Raw genomic sequence first — 16,245 nt, 5'->3', positions numbered from 1 at the left:
TACGCTGCACTGCCTCAATCACAAGGATGTCCTTCCTAAAATTAGGAGACCAAAACTGTACACAATACTCCAGATGTGGTCTTTCCAGAGCCTATACAACTGCAAAAGAACCTCCTATACTGAAATCATTTTGTTATGAAGGCCAACATTCCATTAGCTTTCTTCACTGCCTGCTGTACCTGCACGCCAACTTTTAGTGACCGGTGTACAAGGACGCCCAGGTCTCGCTGCACCTCCCCCTTACCTAACCTAACCCCATTGAGATAATAATCTGCCCCCTTGTTTTTGCCGCCAAAGTGGATAACCTAGTTTACAATCGAGCCATCCACAGTGTAGAAATACAAGATAAAGGAAATAACGTGTAGTGCACAATAAAGTCCAATTAATAATAATAGACTCGGTTTGTACTCGCTAGAATTTAGGAGATTGAGGGGGGATCTTATAGAAACTTACAAAATTCTTAAGGGGTTGGACAGGCTAGATGCAGGAAGATTGTTCCCGATGTTGGGGAAGTCCAGAACAAGGGGTCACAGTTTAAGGATAAGGGGGAAATCTTTTAGGACCGAGATGAGAAAATCATTTTTTACACAGAGAGTTGTGAATCTCTGGAATTCTCTGCCACTGAAAGTAGTTGAGGCCAGTTCATTGGCTATATTTAAGAGGGAGTTAGATGTGACCCTTGTGGCTAAAGGGATCAGGGGGTATGGAGAGAAGGCAGGTACAGGATACTGAGTTGGATGATCAGCCATGATCATATTGAATGGCGGTGCAGGCTCGAAGGGCCGAATGGCCTACTCCTGCACCTATTTTCTATGTTTCTATAACGTGTAGTGCAGAGTAAAGTACAATTAATGATAGTGCGAGAGTCTCCAACGCGGTAGATGTTAGTTCAGGACCACTCTCTAGTTGTGGGTGGGGTGGTTCAGTTGCCTGATAACAGCTGGGATGAAACTGTCCCTGAATGTGTAGGTGTTCGTTTTCTCTACCTCTTGCCTGTTGGGAGAGCGAAGCAGTTCATCTTGGCATCACGCTCGGCATATGCATTGTGGGCAGAAGGGCCTATTCCTGTGCTAGTCATAGTCGTACAGTGTGAAAACAGGCCCTTCGGCCCAACCCGCCCACACCGATGTGAGGGCACCGATATATGTTCTATAATAGTTTCAAACCTTTTCCACAGTCCGCTGGTCAGAATACTGCATTAGCAGTTTGTTGGACTGCAGGATTTCGGATGGATGCTTGCCGACTAAGCGCTATTTCTATTTCTGGCTTTTTAGCTAAGCACTTTCCTCACCCAATATTCAATTTAATTAAAATAATTGGTTGCAATTGGATGGTTTGCTGACATGAAAATCTCTTGACTGCAAAGACAATGGAAAATGGTCTGGGTGGTTTCATCAAATTCAGTTAATTGATAATTCCACAGTGATCTTATAGAGGTGTATAAAATCATGAGAGGAATGAATACAATCTTTCCTCGTATGACAGTCCCGCCATCCCAGGGATCAATCTCGTGAACCTACGCTGCACTGCCTCAATCACAAGGATGTCCTTCCTCTGTCATCTATCCATGTTCTCCAGAGATGCTCTCTGACCCGCTGAGTTACTCCAGCACTCTGAAATGTCAAGTACCCATGTACTTCACAGATGCTGCCTGACCCGCTGAGTTACTCCAGCACTGTGAAGCGTCACCTATCCATGTTCTCCACAGATGCTGCCTGACCCGCTGAGTTACTCCAGCACTCTGATTCATTTTGTGTATTAGCATCGGCAGTTGTTGCCTTTACTTATACATTGATAATCCCTTACTCGGTTATAGCGGACAATCGGCTATAACGGACACCATTCCCACCCACCCACGGTCCATTATAACGAGGGTTTACTCTATTTGTATAAGTTGTTGAAGATTTGCTTCTGTGCCATTTAATACTGGTACACAAGAGGTAAGGTGTAGAGTTTGGGAGAGAAAAGCAACCAACATTGGACATGGAACAGGAGCCTGAATATCACTCATCTTGCCAGCACTTCATGCCATAAGTACTAATAAATACCACTTTCCTTTATCTAGACTACACTTTTTCCCACCCTGCTTCCAGTAAGGACTCTATCCCCTACTCCCAATTCCTCCGTCTACGCCGCATCTGCACCCAGATGAGATGTCCTCATTCTTTAGGGAACGGGGGTTCCCCTCTTCCATTATAGATGAGGCTCTCACTAGGGTCTCCCGCGGCTCTGCTCTTGCTCCCACCCCCATTCATAACAAACGACAGAGACCCCCTTGTCCTCACCTTCCACCCCATCAGCCGTCGCATACAGCATATAATCCTCCAACATTTTTGCCACCTCCAACGGGATCCCACCACTGGCCACATCTTCCCATCTCCACCCCTTTCTGTTTTCCGCAGAGACCGTTCCCTCCGAAGCTCCCTGGTCAATTCGTCCATTCCCACCCAAACCACCCCCTCCCCAGGTATTGTCCCCTGCAACCGCAGGAGATGCAACACCTGTCCCTTTACCTCCCCCCTCGACTCCATCCAAGGACCCCGACAGTCTTTCCAGCTGAGGCAGATGTTCACTTGCACCTCCTCCAACCTCATCTACTGTATCCGCTGTTCCAGGTGTCTACATCGGCGGGACCAAGCGCAGGCTCAGCGATCGTTTTGCTGAACTCCTCCGCTCAGTTCGCCTTATCCTGCCTGATCTTCCGGTGTCCCAGCACTACCTCCCCCTCCCATTCCTAATCTGACCTTTCTGTCCTGGGCCTCCTCCATTGTCAGAGTGAGGCCCAGCGCAAATTGAAGGAACAGCACCTCATATTTTGCTTGGGCCGCTTACACCCCAGCGGTATGAACATTAATTCTCTAACTTCAGATAGTCCTTGCTTTCCCTATCACTCCATCCCCTCCCCCTTCCCATTTCTCCCACCAGTCTTACTGTCTCCGACTACATTTTATCTCCGTCCCACCCACTCCCCTGACATCATTCTGAAGAAGGGTCTTAACCCGAAAAGTCACCCATTCCTTCTCTCCAGAGATGCTGCCTGTCCCACTGAGTTACTCCAGCATTTTGTGTCTTTGATTTAAACCAGCATCCGCAGTTCTTTTCTACCACTGCCCTTTAGTTATATTGAGAGATACCGCACAGAAACAGGCCCTTCGGCCCGCCGTGTCCGCACTGACTAGTGATCCCCGCACTATCCTACTCACACTAGGGACAATTTACACTTAAACCAAGCCAATTAACCTACAAGTTTGAACGTCTTTGGAGTGTGGGAGGAAAACAAAGATCTCGGAAAAACCCAACGGGGTCCTGGGGAGAACATACAAACTCCGTACAGACAGCACCAGACTTAGTCGGGATCAAACCCGTGTCTCCGGCGCTGTGTCAGCAACTCTACTGCTGCGTCACCTGTGAGATCTTGTGTGAGCTCGAGTGCAGCGTAGGTTTACAAGGTTAATTCCCGGGATGGCGGGACTGTCATATGCTGAGAGAATGGAGCAGCTGGGCTTGTACACTCTGGAGTTTAGAAGGATGAGAGGGCATCTCATTGAAACATATAAGATTGTTAAGGGTTTGGACACGCTAGAGGCAGGAAACATGTTCCCGATGTTGGGGGAGTCCAGAACCAGGGGCTACAGTTTAAGAATAAGGAGTAAGCCATTTAGAACGGAGACGAGGAAACACTTTTTCTCACAGAGAGTGGTGAGTCTGTGGAATTCTCTGCCTCAGAGGGCGGTGGAGGCAGGTTCTCTGGATGCTTTCAAGAGAGAGCTAGATAGGGCTCCTAAAAATAACGGAGTCAGGGGATATGGGGAGAAGGCAGGAACGGGGTACTGATTGGGGATGATCACCCATGATCACATTGAATGGCGGTGCTGACTCGGGGCCGAATGGCCTACTCCTGCACCTATTGTCTATTGTCTAATTGGCAAATCTGTAGTCTGAGGAGATTAACCAAAATTGGCATGATGCATTGCACTGGTTTTCCCTTTAATCCCTCCTCTTTCACCTTCACCCCATCCCGTTTCGCCCATATCCTTTCATCCAGTTTTACATTTCACCCCTCCTCCTCACCTTATCCCTTCTCATCTCCTGCCTTTGTCATTAACTCCACCTCCCAATCTAAACCCCCATCACCTGTATCCACCTATCACTTGCCAGACTTTGTCCAGCTTACTCCAATCAATCTGTAGAAGGGTCACCTATACATTCCCTCCTCAGATGCTGCCTGACCCGCTGAGTTTCTTCAGCCCTTTCTGTTTTGCATGACATAATTAGCATTAATTCATTTAAAACTGCTTGTTTAAGAAGGAACTGCTGATGCTGGAAAATTGAAGGTAGACAAAAATGCTGGAGAAACTCAGCGGGTGAGGCAGCATCTATGGAGCGAAGGAAATAGGCAAAGTTTCAGGTCGAGACCCTTCTTCAAACTGATGTGGGGTGGGGGGGGCGGGAAGAAGAAAGGAAGAGGCGGAGACAGAGGGCTGTGGGAGAGCTGGGAAGGGGAGGGGAAAGAAGGAGAAAGCAAGGACTATCTGAAATTGGAGAAGTCAATGTTCATACCGCTGGGGTGGAAACTACCCAAGCGAAATATGAGGTGCTGCTCCTTGAATAAACGGTGGGCCTCACTCTGGCCATGGAGGAGGCCCAGAACAGAAAGGTCGGATTGGGAATGGGAGGGGGAGTTGAAGTGCTGAGCCACCGGGAGATCAGGTTGGTTATTGCGAACCGAGCGGAGGTGTTGGGCGAAGCGATCGCCAAGCCTACGCTTGGTCTCACCGATGTAGAGCAGCTGACACCTAGAGCAGCGGATGCAATAGACGAGGTTGGAATTTAAAACTGCTTGCTGTCTTGCTGAGCATTAATTTTTTTTAAAATAATAAATTTAGACTTCCAGCATTAGTTTTTGAATCAAAGTAATTAAACTGTATTAGACATCAGTTTAATTATAATTCCTCTCCATCTGCTTCCTGTTATTCTCTTACTGTCAATCTCTTAGCAGATGTCTAGGAGCTGCCTGAAGCCACAGCAAGCTAGTGCCAGAAGGATTCATGTAAAGAGCCACACTACATGAATCAAGTTGAAAGGGGAAATGAGACTATGCTTTAAGAATAGAAGGATCTCAAGAGCCATGGAGGTAGACAGCGAGGAAACAGGCCCTTTGGCCCAACTTCCCGTGTCGACCAACATATACGCCATTAGGGTTGCCATTGGGCGAAATTAGGTTGTCCCATACAGGACCACCCTTGTCCCGTCTTTGACCGCTACTACTCGGGTCGAGGGGACTGTCGGGTCGGAGCGCCGCGTCCGGCCCCGCCTCACCCGTCCCGACGTAGTGCAGCCCATGGAGTGCAGATCAGTTGCCTGATAACAGCCGGAAAGAAACTGTCCCTAAATCTGGAGGTGTGCGTTTTCACACTTCTGTATCTCTTGCCTGATGGGAGAGGGGAGAAGAGGGAGTGACTGGGGTGCGACTGGTCCTTGATGATGCTGCTGGCCTTGCTGAGGCAGCGTGAGGTGTAGATGGAGTCAATGGAAGAGAGGTTGGTTTGTGTGATGGAGTGATGGTCTGGGCTGTGTCCACTAATTCTCTGCAATTACTTGCGGTCTTTAAATGATTCAGCACCTTCTGTGAAAATATGAGCAGATGTTTTCATTCATAATCAATGTATGTCCATGAGTCGTGTAGCCAATGCTTCTGAAAGATGACAACAACACTAAATTGATCTAAATTTACTTTTGCCGCAGATTTAAATCGAATGAAGAGTACGTGTATGTTCGGGGCCGAGGGAGGGGCAAGTACATCTGTGAGGAATGTGGGATACGCTGCAAGAAGCCCAGTATGTTGAGGAAGCATATCCGCACTCATACAGACCTTCGTCCTTATCATTGCAACTACTGCAACTTCTCCTTCAAAACTAAAGGTAAGTGCCGACCAGACTCTTCACAAGATCATCAGTGACACGAGTAGAATCGGCCCATCAAATCTACTCCGCCATTCAATCATGGCTGATCGATCTCTCCCTCCTAACCCCATTCGCCTGCCTTCTTCCCATAGCCCCTGACACCCGTACTAATCAGGAATCTGTCAATCTCAGCCTTAAAAATATCCACTGACTTGGCCTCCACAGCCGTCTGTGGCAATGAATTCCACAGATTCACCACTCAAGAAATTCCTCCTCATCTCCTTCCTAAATGTACGTCCTTTAATTCTGAGGCTGTGACCTCTGGTCCTAGACTCTCCCACTAGCGGAAACGGTTACACTCCCCACCTCCCCTACATAAAAAGACTAAGAAACCTCCAAAAACATACCTTTAAACAGACTAAAAATAACAAAAAGATGAAAAAACAGACAGACTGTAGGCAGAGGCTGCCATCATACGGCGCCCCCCTGGTGGACATCTCCCCATAAATGTATCTTGCGTTAATCGTAACAATAAATGTAAACTTGAACTTGAAACTATCCTTCTAAACTCCAGCGAGGACAGGCCCAGTGCCATCAAACGTTCATCATATGTTAACCTGCTTATCCTTTTACGAGGATGTTGCCAGGACCCGATGGTCTGAGCCATAGGGAGAGGTTGAGTCGGCTGGGTCTCTATTCCATGGAGCGCAGGGGGATGAGGGGTGATCTTATAGAGGTGTACAAAATCATGAGAGGAATAGATCGGGTAGACGCACAGTCTCTTACTCAGAGTAGGGGAATCGAGGACCAAAGGACGTAGGTTTAAGGTAAAGGGGAAAAAGTTTTAAGGGTGGTGGGTGTATGGAACGAGCTGCCAGAGGAGGTAGTTGAGGCAGGGACTGTCCCAACATTTAAGAAACAGCTAGACAGGTACATGGATAGGATAGGTTTAGAGGGATGTGGGCGAAAGCAGCAAGGTGGAACTAGTGTGGATGGGACATATCGGCCGGTGCAGGCAGGTGGGCCGCAGGGCCTGTCTCCACACTCTATGACTTGATGGGCCGGATGCTTCCATAGCATGGTCCTATGTTTGATGATCTTACTAATGTTGCTGCAGCAACCGTACCACTGTGCCACCCCATTCGTCATGGCATCGCGTTCAACACACACATTGTGACTGAAGGCCCTAATCCTGTGCTGTTATTCTTAGAATAAAGTGGAGGCCATTTAAGACTGAGGTGAGAAAAAAACGTTTTCACCCAGAGAGTTGTGAATTTGTGGAATTCCCTGCCACAGAAGGCAGTGGAGGCCAAATCACTGGATGGATTTAAGAGAGAGTTAGATAGAGCTCTAGGGGCTAGTGGAGTCAAGGGATACGGGGAGAAGGCAGGCACGGGTTATTGATTGGGGACGATCAGCCATGATCACAATGAATGGCGGTGCTGGCTCGAAGGGCCGAATGGTCTCCTCCTGCACCTATTTTCTGTTTCTATGTTCTACCTCAAGAAAACCACATTACGGATTGTTCTGGCACCTTTCAGCTGTCCACTGGGGTTGAATTTCTAGGCACTCATTTTTAGATGTTGTGGTTTATCTCGAGATGGTACAGGTCCTGTAAGATAGATTGGAACATCTACATATGTAGGAAGGAACTGCAGGTGCTGGTTTACATCGAAGGTAGACACAAAATGCTGGAGTAACTCAGCGGGGAAGACAGCATCTCTGGAGAAAAGCGATAGGTGACGTTTTGGGTCGATACCCTTCATCTTCAGAAGGGTTTTGACCCGAAACGTCACCTACTCCTTTCATGCTGCCTGAACCGCTGTGTTACTCCTGCACTTTGGAACGTCTACAGCCTACACATGATTACAGGGTGACATTAGCAAGGCTTCAACATGAGACAGGTAGTTGAGCTGCTGCCTCATAGCTCCAGAACCCGGGATCAATCCTGCCTTTGAGTGTTGTCTGCATGGAGTTTGTACGTTCTCCCCGTAAGTGCATGGATGAGTGCGAGGGTACGCAAAAGTAAAGTGAAGGTGGGGTATCCAGTGAGGTTTTTAACTGAAAGTCCAACAACATTATTAATCGCATCCCTTAGTTTAGTTTAGAGATACTGCACGGAAACAGGCCCTTCGGCCCACCGGGTCCACGCCGACCGGCGATCCCCGCACACTGACACTATCCTACACACAGTAGGGACATTTTTTACATTTACCAAGCCAATTAACCAAACCTGTATGTCCAAAGAGGGAGGAAACCGAAGGCCTCGGAGAAAACCCACGCAGGTCACGGGGGGAACGTACAAACTCCGCACAGACAGCGCCCGTAGTCAGGATCGAACCCAGGTCTCCAGCGCTGCAATCGTTGTAAGGCAGAGACTATACCGCTGCGCCACTGCGACGGCCCTTGCTACCAGAGGTTAATTTAATTTGCAATGTATCGTACTGCCTTTTCAGCCTTCCTGCTCGGATATTCAATTTAGTTTTTTTAGTTTAGTTTAGAGGTACAACGTGCAAACAGGCCCTTTGGCCCACCGAGTCCTCGCTGACCAGCGATACCCATTCACACTAGTTCTATCCTACACAATAGGGACAATTTACAGGAGCCAATTAACCTACAAACCTGTACGTCTTTGGAGTATGGGGGGAAACCGGAGAAAACCCACAAATTCACAGTGAGAACGTACACACTCCATAAAGACAGCACCCATAGTCAGGATCGAACCCAGATCTCTGGAGCTGTAAGGCAACAACTCCATAAAGACAGTGCCCATGGTCAGGATCGAACCCAGATCTCTTGAGCTGCAAGGCAGCAACTCTACCGCTGCTAAACTAAACTAAACTGAATTTGAGTAAATGGCCTGTTCCACTTTTTTTCGGCGACTGCCGGCGTCATATCAGTGTCGCCAAAATATTTTGAACAATTCAGAATCCAGCGGCGACAAAAAAAAATGTTGCGTCAATACGTCATCACGCCGTGTATTTTTTGGTGACCTGATACGTCAGTCAATGATGCCGGCAGTCGCCGAAAAAATCACCAAGGCCCTTAACTTCCACTTGTCACTCAACTATTGACATCATAAAGGTTGCTCCAGCTCCTGCTATTTTTGTCTGTTTTCCCGAAGGAAACTTGACCAAACACATGAAATCCAAGACTCATAGCAAGAAGTGCATGGAAATAGGTGTGTCAGCTGGCCCGTTCGATGATCAAGACACGGATGACTCAGGTATGAATTATTCTCTCCTCATGGGTCACCTTGCAAACGCCAGTGAGTGGGATGTTAAAATAACCACAGTAGCTTTTACTGCTTCCTGTCCCAGTACTTTTCTCTTGTCATGCATACCAAGGTACAGTGAAAAACTTTTTTGTTGCGTGCTATCCAGTCAATGGAGAGAGACTATACATGATTACAATCGAGCCGTCCACCATGTACAGGAACAGGATGAAGGGAATTAAATTTAGCGCAAGATAAAGTCCAGTAAAGTCCAATTAAAGAGGGGCTCCAACGGTGTGCTTGGTAGGTCAGGACCGCTCTCAAGTTGGTGATAGGATGGTTCAGTTGCCTGATATCATCTGATATGAAACTGTCCCAGAATCTGGCAGAAATTTAACTTTTCTGTACCTCTTGCCTAATGGGAGAGGGGAGAGAAGGGAGTGACTGGGGTGAGACTGATTCTTGATTATGCTGGTGGCCTTGTCGAGGCAGCATGAATGTAGTTGGAATCAGTGGAAGGAAGGTTGGTTTGCGTGACGGTCAAGTCTACTCCGCCATTCAATCATGGCTGATCTATCTTTCCCTCTTAATCCCTGACACCCGTACTAATCAAGAATCTGTCAATCTCCGCCTTAGAAATATCCATTGACTTGGCCTCCACAGCCGTCTGTGGCAATGAATGCCACAGATTCACCACCCTCAGACTAAATAAATTCCTCCTCATCTCCTTTCTAAAGGCACGTCCTTTAATTCTGAGGCTGTGGCCTCTGGTCCTAGAATCTCCCACTAGTGGAAACATCCTCTCCACATCCAGCGGTGACAATGAACAGATTGACAGATTCTTGATCAGTACAGATATCAGGGGTTATGGGGAGAAGGCAAGAGAATAAGCGAGTTCGGTATTCCGAAAGATGCAAGGAATCGTGGGATTTGTCAAAGGTCGTAAGCTATAAGGGTAAATACATCTCAGCACTATAGATACAGTGAGTATATTTTTGGTCCGATTTTTTGTCTTTCTTTCAATGGGAGACCGGGAGGGGAGGGGGGAGACCGGGCGGAGGGGAGACCCCGCTGCTGAACTGTCCCCGGTCCCCCTCCCCCCACTGAACTGTCCCCCCCCCCTCCCGGACCGACGGGACACCGGCCCCCAGGCCCAGTGCGGAGAAGCACCAACCCCAACACCAGCGACCCCAGCCTCACAGAGCCCACAGCCAGCGCCAACTCCAGCCCAACTCCGCTCCAACTCCAGAGGAACCCGCTCCCCGATGGGCCGCTACGGCGACAAGTGCCAGTTCGCCCGCGGCCTCAGCCGCCACCCCAAGTACAAGCCGTACCTTGCACACCACCGGCTTCTGCCCCTACGGTACCCGCTGCCACTTCATCCAAAACCCAGAGGAGGAGCGAGGGCCCCGGCCTTGTCTGCGCCAGCCTGGACTCAGCCTCCTCCAGCCCGGCAGTAGACTGGGCCGCGCCTTCAACCCCGACCTGGAGTTGGAGCTGGCCCGGACTCTGGGCTTGGGGCTTGGGCAAGGGACAGGGAGGTGTTTGCTGCTGCTGCCAGCACCACCATCACCAACAGCTCCAGCGGGTGCCCGGCGTGCCCATGGCCGGCAGGAGCCCGTCCGCAGACTCTCTCCCCGACCAGGACGACTGCAGCAGCAGCGGCTCCGAGTCGCCCGTCTTCGAACAGGGCCAAGGCAGCCCATCTTCAGCAGGGTCTCAGTGTCGGAGTGAGGGGAGGGGGGTGGAGGTGGAGGGCTGCCGGCCAACCCGGCGGGACAGGCAGAGCCGAGCTGGAGCCAGCGGCTGCAAGTCCGGGGCCGACCGCCAGCCCAGGGCCACCCCGGACACCTCCGGTCAGGGACGGGACACCGGGGAGGGGACGGGGACGGCCCAGCAGCAACTCAACAGCACCCGCAGCGACGGAGAGCCGACCCCGACCCGACCACGGACGAAACGCAAGCCTGGAACAATGCAGCACCAACGTTGCCAAGTGTTTTATAGCTAGTGACCTATGACCTGGGCATGCGCAGTTGGAATACCGAACTCGCTTATAGGGTTGAGAGGAAAAGATAGATGAGCAATGATTGAACGGAGGAATAGTCTTCATGGGCCAAATGGCCTAATTCTGCTCCTAGAACTGATGAACTTATGAAGAAGGATCCCGACCTGAAATGTCACGTATCTATGTTCTCCAGAGATGTTGCCCGACACAATGATTTACTCCAGCACTTTGTGTCGGCTCGAATGGCCTACTCCTGCACCTGTTGTCTATTCTCTATTAATTTAACGTTATGTTTGACTCCGAGTCTAACCTCCCAAATGTCATTGCTTGCACACTTCTCTGAACCAACATGTTGTGGGGTCTGTACAGTGGTGCAGCGGTAGAGTTGCTGCCTCACTGCGCCAGAGTCTCGGGTTCCATCCTAACTACGGGTGCTTGTTTGTACGGAGTTTGTACGTTCTCCCCGTGAGTTGTGTGGGTTTTCTCCGGGATCTCCGGATTCCTCCCACACTCCAAAGGCTTATGCCCCTGTCCCACTTAGGAAACCTGAACGGAAACCTCTGGAGACTTTGCGCTCTGCCCAAGGTTTCCGTGCGGTTCCCGGAGGTTGCAGGTGGTTGCCGGAGGTTGCAGGTAGGGAGACTGACAAAAACCTCCGGGAACCGCACGGAAACCTTGGGCGGGGCTCAAAGTCTCCAGAGGTTTCCGTTCAGGTTTCCTAAGTGGGACAGGGGCATTACAGATTTGCAGGTACATTGGCTTGGTATAAATGTAAATTGTCCCTAATGTATGTAGGATAGTGTTAGTGTGCGGGGATCGGTGGGCCGAAGGGCCTGTTTCCACGCTGTATCTCTAATGTAAAGTAAACTAAACACCACAGTAAGCACGTCTCTGCTGAATATATATTCTGGTACATTACTGAGGACATGCTGCATACCGAAGGTACCACCTCACAGGTTAGACAATAAACATACATACCAATTGATGATTCAAACGGATTAAAGAAAAAATCTGCTTGCTGCCCTTAAGGTCAGGATAAGTTATCTTGGTGATGCGGCTAGCAATGATCCCACAGCCAACACAAGCACAGAAAATACAATTAGTCATCCGTCACCTTTGGTCTCGGTGAGACAAGACAGCCCACAAATTGCCACCCACCTTCAACTCCATATCATCAACAACTAATCACTGGCTACATATGTTGGAGCGCCGTGTGGATCTGGTGAAGTGCGAGTAATTTTATCTTTCCAGCTTTTTGTCCGGACTTCTTACACCAATCATGCAAATGTAATTGCAATGCTATTTGTTCAATTTCTCAGTTTACATTGGTGTTTCTTCTATGGGTGGGAAAGATTTAGAGGTATATAGACCAAATGTGAGCAAATGGGATTAACATTGTGGTCGGCATGGATGAGTTGGGCTGAAGGGCCTGTTTCCATGTTGTTTGACTCTCTGAGTCTATCCCATTATATAAAAGAATTGCATTTTCTAACCAATGTGGTTCTTTTTGTGAAATATCAATGTGCTTCTCGATTCCCCTACTCCGGGGAAAAGACCATCTATTCTCTTCATGATTTTATACATCTCTATACGATCACGCCTCAGTTTCCTGCACTCCAAGGAATAAAGTCCTCGCCCGCCCAATCATTCCTTATAGCTCAGGCCTTCATATCCAGGTTTCATCCTCGTGAATCTTCTCTACACTCTTTCCAGCTTAACCACACCCTTCATATATCTTGTGAAGATAGACACAAGATTCTGGAGTAACTCAGCGGGTCAGGCAGCATCTGTGGAGAACATGGATAGGTGACGTTTCACAGAGTGCTGAAGTAACTCAGCGGGTCAGGCAGCATCTGTGGAGAACATGGATAGGTGACGTTTCACAGAGTGCTGGAGTAGCTCAGCGGGTCAGGCAGCATCTGTGGTGAACATGGATAGGTGACGTTTCACAGAGTGCTGGAGTAGCTCAGCGGGTCAGGCAGCATCTCTGGAGAACATGGATAGGCCGAACCTTTCTTTAGGTTAAAAACCTTCTTCAGACTAACAGTCACTCCAGTAAGTGGCAACATCTCTTCTCAAGAGTGATTGATCCAGCCCCACCAAAGTCCCGGCAACAGGGTGGAGATTATGTTGGCAACTTGTGTACAATGTATCCGAGTGAGATGGCTTTTCTGCTCGAAGTAAGGGACGGGATGTCCGTGGGAAATGTGGAACAGTGAGCTTTAAATACGTGTTGGGATGTGTCAACATATTTACAAGGATGTTGCCAGGACTCTGAGCTATAGGGAGATGTTAAGCAGGCTAGGACTCTATTCCTTGGAGCGCAGGAGGATATTTGGCCCATCTTGTCAACTCCGCCATTCAATCATGGCTGATCTACCTCTCCCTCATAACACCATCTCCTGCCTCTCCCCATAACCCCTGACACCCGTACTAATCAAGAATCTATCTATCTCTGCCTTAAAAATATCCAATGACTTGGCCTCCACAAGGTGATCTTATAGAGGTGGACAAAATCATGAGAGGAATAGCTTGGGTACACATACAGAGTCTCTTGCCCAGAGTAGGGGAATCGAGAACCAGATGACATAGGTTTAAGGTGAGGGGGGAAAGATTGAATAGGAAACTGAAGGGTAACTTTTTTACACAAAGATTGGTGGGTGTATGAAACGAGCTGCTGCAGGAAGTAGTTGTGGCAGGTAATATCTCAAAGTCTAAGAAACATTTAACCAGGTACATGGATAGGATAGGTTTAGAGGGGAATGGGCCTAATGCAGGCAGGTGGGACTAGTGTAGGTTGGTCGGTGTGGGCGATCAGTCTGCATTCCAGTAGTCAAAGAGAAAGGATAAGGAATGTTTTAATAACAAGTATAATAGTAAGATTAAACGAGAACTTACCAGTTCGAAGCTTGATCGTTATTTTATGAGGAGTACGTTGAGGGAATACGTGAAGAACCCCGCCAGGACGCATGCGTGTCATTCTTCAAAGCAGCGGTGTGAAATCACAGATAACTGTAATGACTGAACATAGTAAGATTAGAGAAGAAATACCAGTTGAGTATATGATCATGGGTGGGAGCGGAGGGCACGTATTCCCTCAATGTACTCATTTTTCCCCTGACCATCCTGCTGTCTTGAGGATTTGGTCCATTGGTACATCCAACTGCATAGCTGCCGATGTAGCTGCAGCCCTGGTGGAATGAGATTTAAAAATATTAGTATCCACCCCAGCCTGTGTTAGAACCTGTTTCAGCCATCTTGAGATGGTCTGGACTGTCACTTTTTTGTGTGGTTGCTTGTGGCTGATTAAAAGTGCCTTCTCATTGCCTCTGATGATTTTTGTGTTCTCCATGTATAACAACAAATGTCTTACTATACAGAGACGATCATCTGTTGGGTAAGACCTAAATTCTATATTGAGGCCTGCTGATCCCTGTCTGTTCTGCTTAACTAATTCATAAATATGAAACGTAATATTTCCAGATGAAAAAGTCATGTTGTCCAGTCTTAATTTATGTAACGACTGTACCCTTTGTGCCGTGACCAAAGCCATTAGCATGACTGTTTTCAGTGTCAGGCTATGTAGGCACAGAGCTGTTGCTGGAGACCAATTCCTTAGCATCGTCAGGACAATACTCACATCCCATATTTGAGAGTACCTGGTTCTTGGGGGATTGGTATTAAAAATTCCCCTCATAAGTTTTGTTACCAGGGGATGAGTCCCAACAGAATGACGCTCTGTTCCTTACCATAGATAAGTTGATAGGGAACTTCTGGCGCAGTTGAAGGCACTATAACTGAGCCCCTCATCATAATGGAGGCCTGCCAGGAATTCCAGAACAGACAGGATGTTCATTGATCTGTAGGTGATGCTGTTTCTGTGACAATACATCTCCCATTTCCTGATATAGACCAGATACTGTTTTTTGGTGGACTGTCTGTGGGCCGCCGAAATTATGTTCACTGTTCGGTCCGTCAGTCCCAGCTGTAGTAGAGGTATTTTTAGACTCTACAAATTAATAAATTCATATAGTTATGACATGGGTGGCTATCCCTTGTTACGGGATGAACCAACAAATCTGGTCTATTCGGGATGGTGATACATGGTTCTAATACCATGTTGAGTATCACGGGGAACCATGGTTGAGTAGGCCAATCGGGTACTACCAAAATACCAGACGCAGAGTCTTGCTGTATTTTCCTTAATACCCGACTGATGAGGCAGAAAGGAGGGAATGCATAAATAAACAATTTCCCCCAATGCAGCGAAAATGCATCTATCGCCGCTGCCCCAGAGTCTGGTTCCCACGAAACATAGTTTGATAACTGGTGATTAAGTCTGCATGCGAATAGATCGATATCTGGTGTTCCATACCGTGCTGTAATATCAGCAAATACTTTTTTATTCAACATCCATTCGGTGTTTTCATTAAATTTGCGTGACCTGGTGTCTGCCACTGAATTTAGTTTACCTGGTAGGTAAGTAGGTGATATCCAAATATGTCTCTGGATACACCATTGCCAAATTGTATTAGCCAGATTGTCACATGATGTCGATTTGTTTCCGCCCATGTGGTTGATATATGCTACCACGGTGGTATTGTCAATCTGTAGTCTAACATGCTGGTGATATAACCCAGAACAATATGACTTTAGGCCATGGAATGCACCCAACATTTCCAGGTAGTTTATGCCCAGTGTTTGTAATAATGATGCCTCCTGTGCAGTCCATCTACCTCCACAGCTGGAGATGGAATTGGTGGCACCCCAACCAAGTGCACTGGCATCAGTTTGTAGCACCATAGAAGGGTTGCTGATAATGATTGGATTGAAACAAAGCCGAATGTTATCTTTCCACCATTTTAGTTCCATTATAGCTTTGATTGGTAGCTTCATTGGTCTGTCAAAATGACCAGCATTAATTTTGAGTGCTCGTATTTTTGCTCTCTGTAAATTTTGGTAATATAAAGGTCCGAATTGTGTGGCTGGAAAAGCAGCCACCATTTTGCCAATTACTTTTGCTACCAATCTGATGGACGGTTTACTGTTGTCAATGAGGTTATTGCAAGCCTCTATTAAGTCTATAGCCTTTCCCTTTGGCAAAGTCACCGACATGTGAACTG

The 16,245-nt window shown here is 47.9% G+C and overlaps 1 protein-coding gene across 2 annotated transcripts in view; it reads left to right on the top strand.

Moving 5' to 3' along the window:
• hivep1 (HIVEP zinc finger 1) overlaps positions 1-16,245 on the top strand; it is a 185,927-nt gene that overhangs the window by 138,689 nt on the left and 30,993 nt on the right. For both annotated transcript variants that reach the window (XM_033015000.1, XM_033015009.1), the window contains 2 exons: positions 5,746-5,921; positions 9,028-9,129. In XM_033015000.1, coding sequence (XP_032870891.1) covers positions 5,746-5,921; positions 9,028-9,129 — 278 coding nt within the window. The remainder of the gene's footprint in view (positions 1-5,745; positions 5,922-9,027; positions 9,130-16,245) is intronic.

Source organism: Amblyraja radiata, chromosome 2 (genome assembly GCF_010909765.2).
Source record: "Amblyraja radiata isolate CabotCenter1 chromosome 2, sAmbRad1.1.pri, whole genome shotgun sequence".
Taxonomy (NCBI): domain Eukaryota; kingdom Metazoa; phylum Chordata; class Chondrichthyes; order Rajiformes; family Rajidae; genus Amblyraja; species Amblyraja radiata.
Note: the sequence above shows the minus strand (reverse complement) of the source record. Positions and strands in the feature narration are given on the sequence as shown.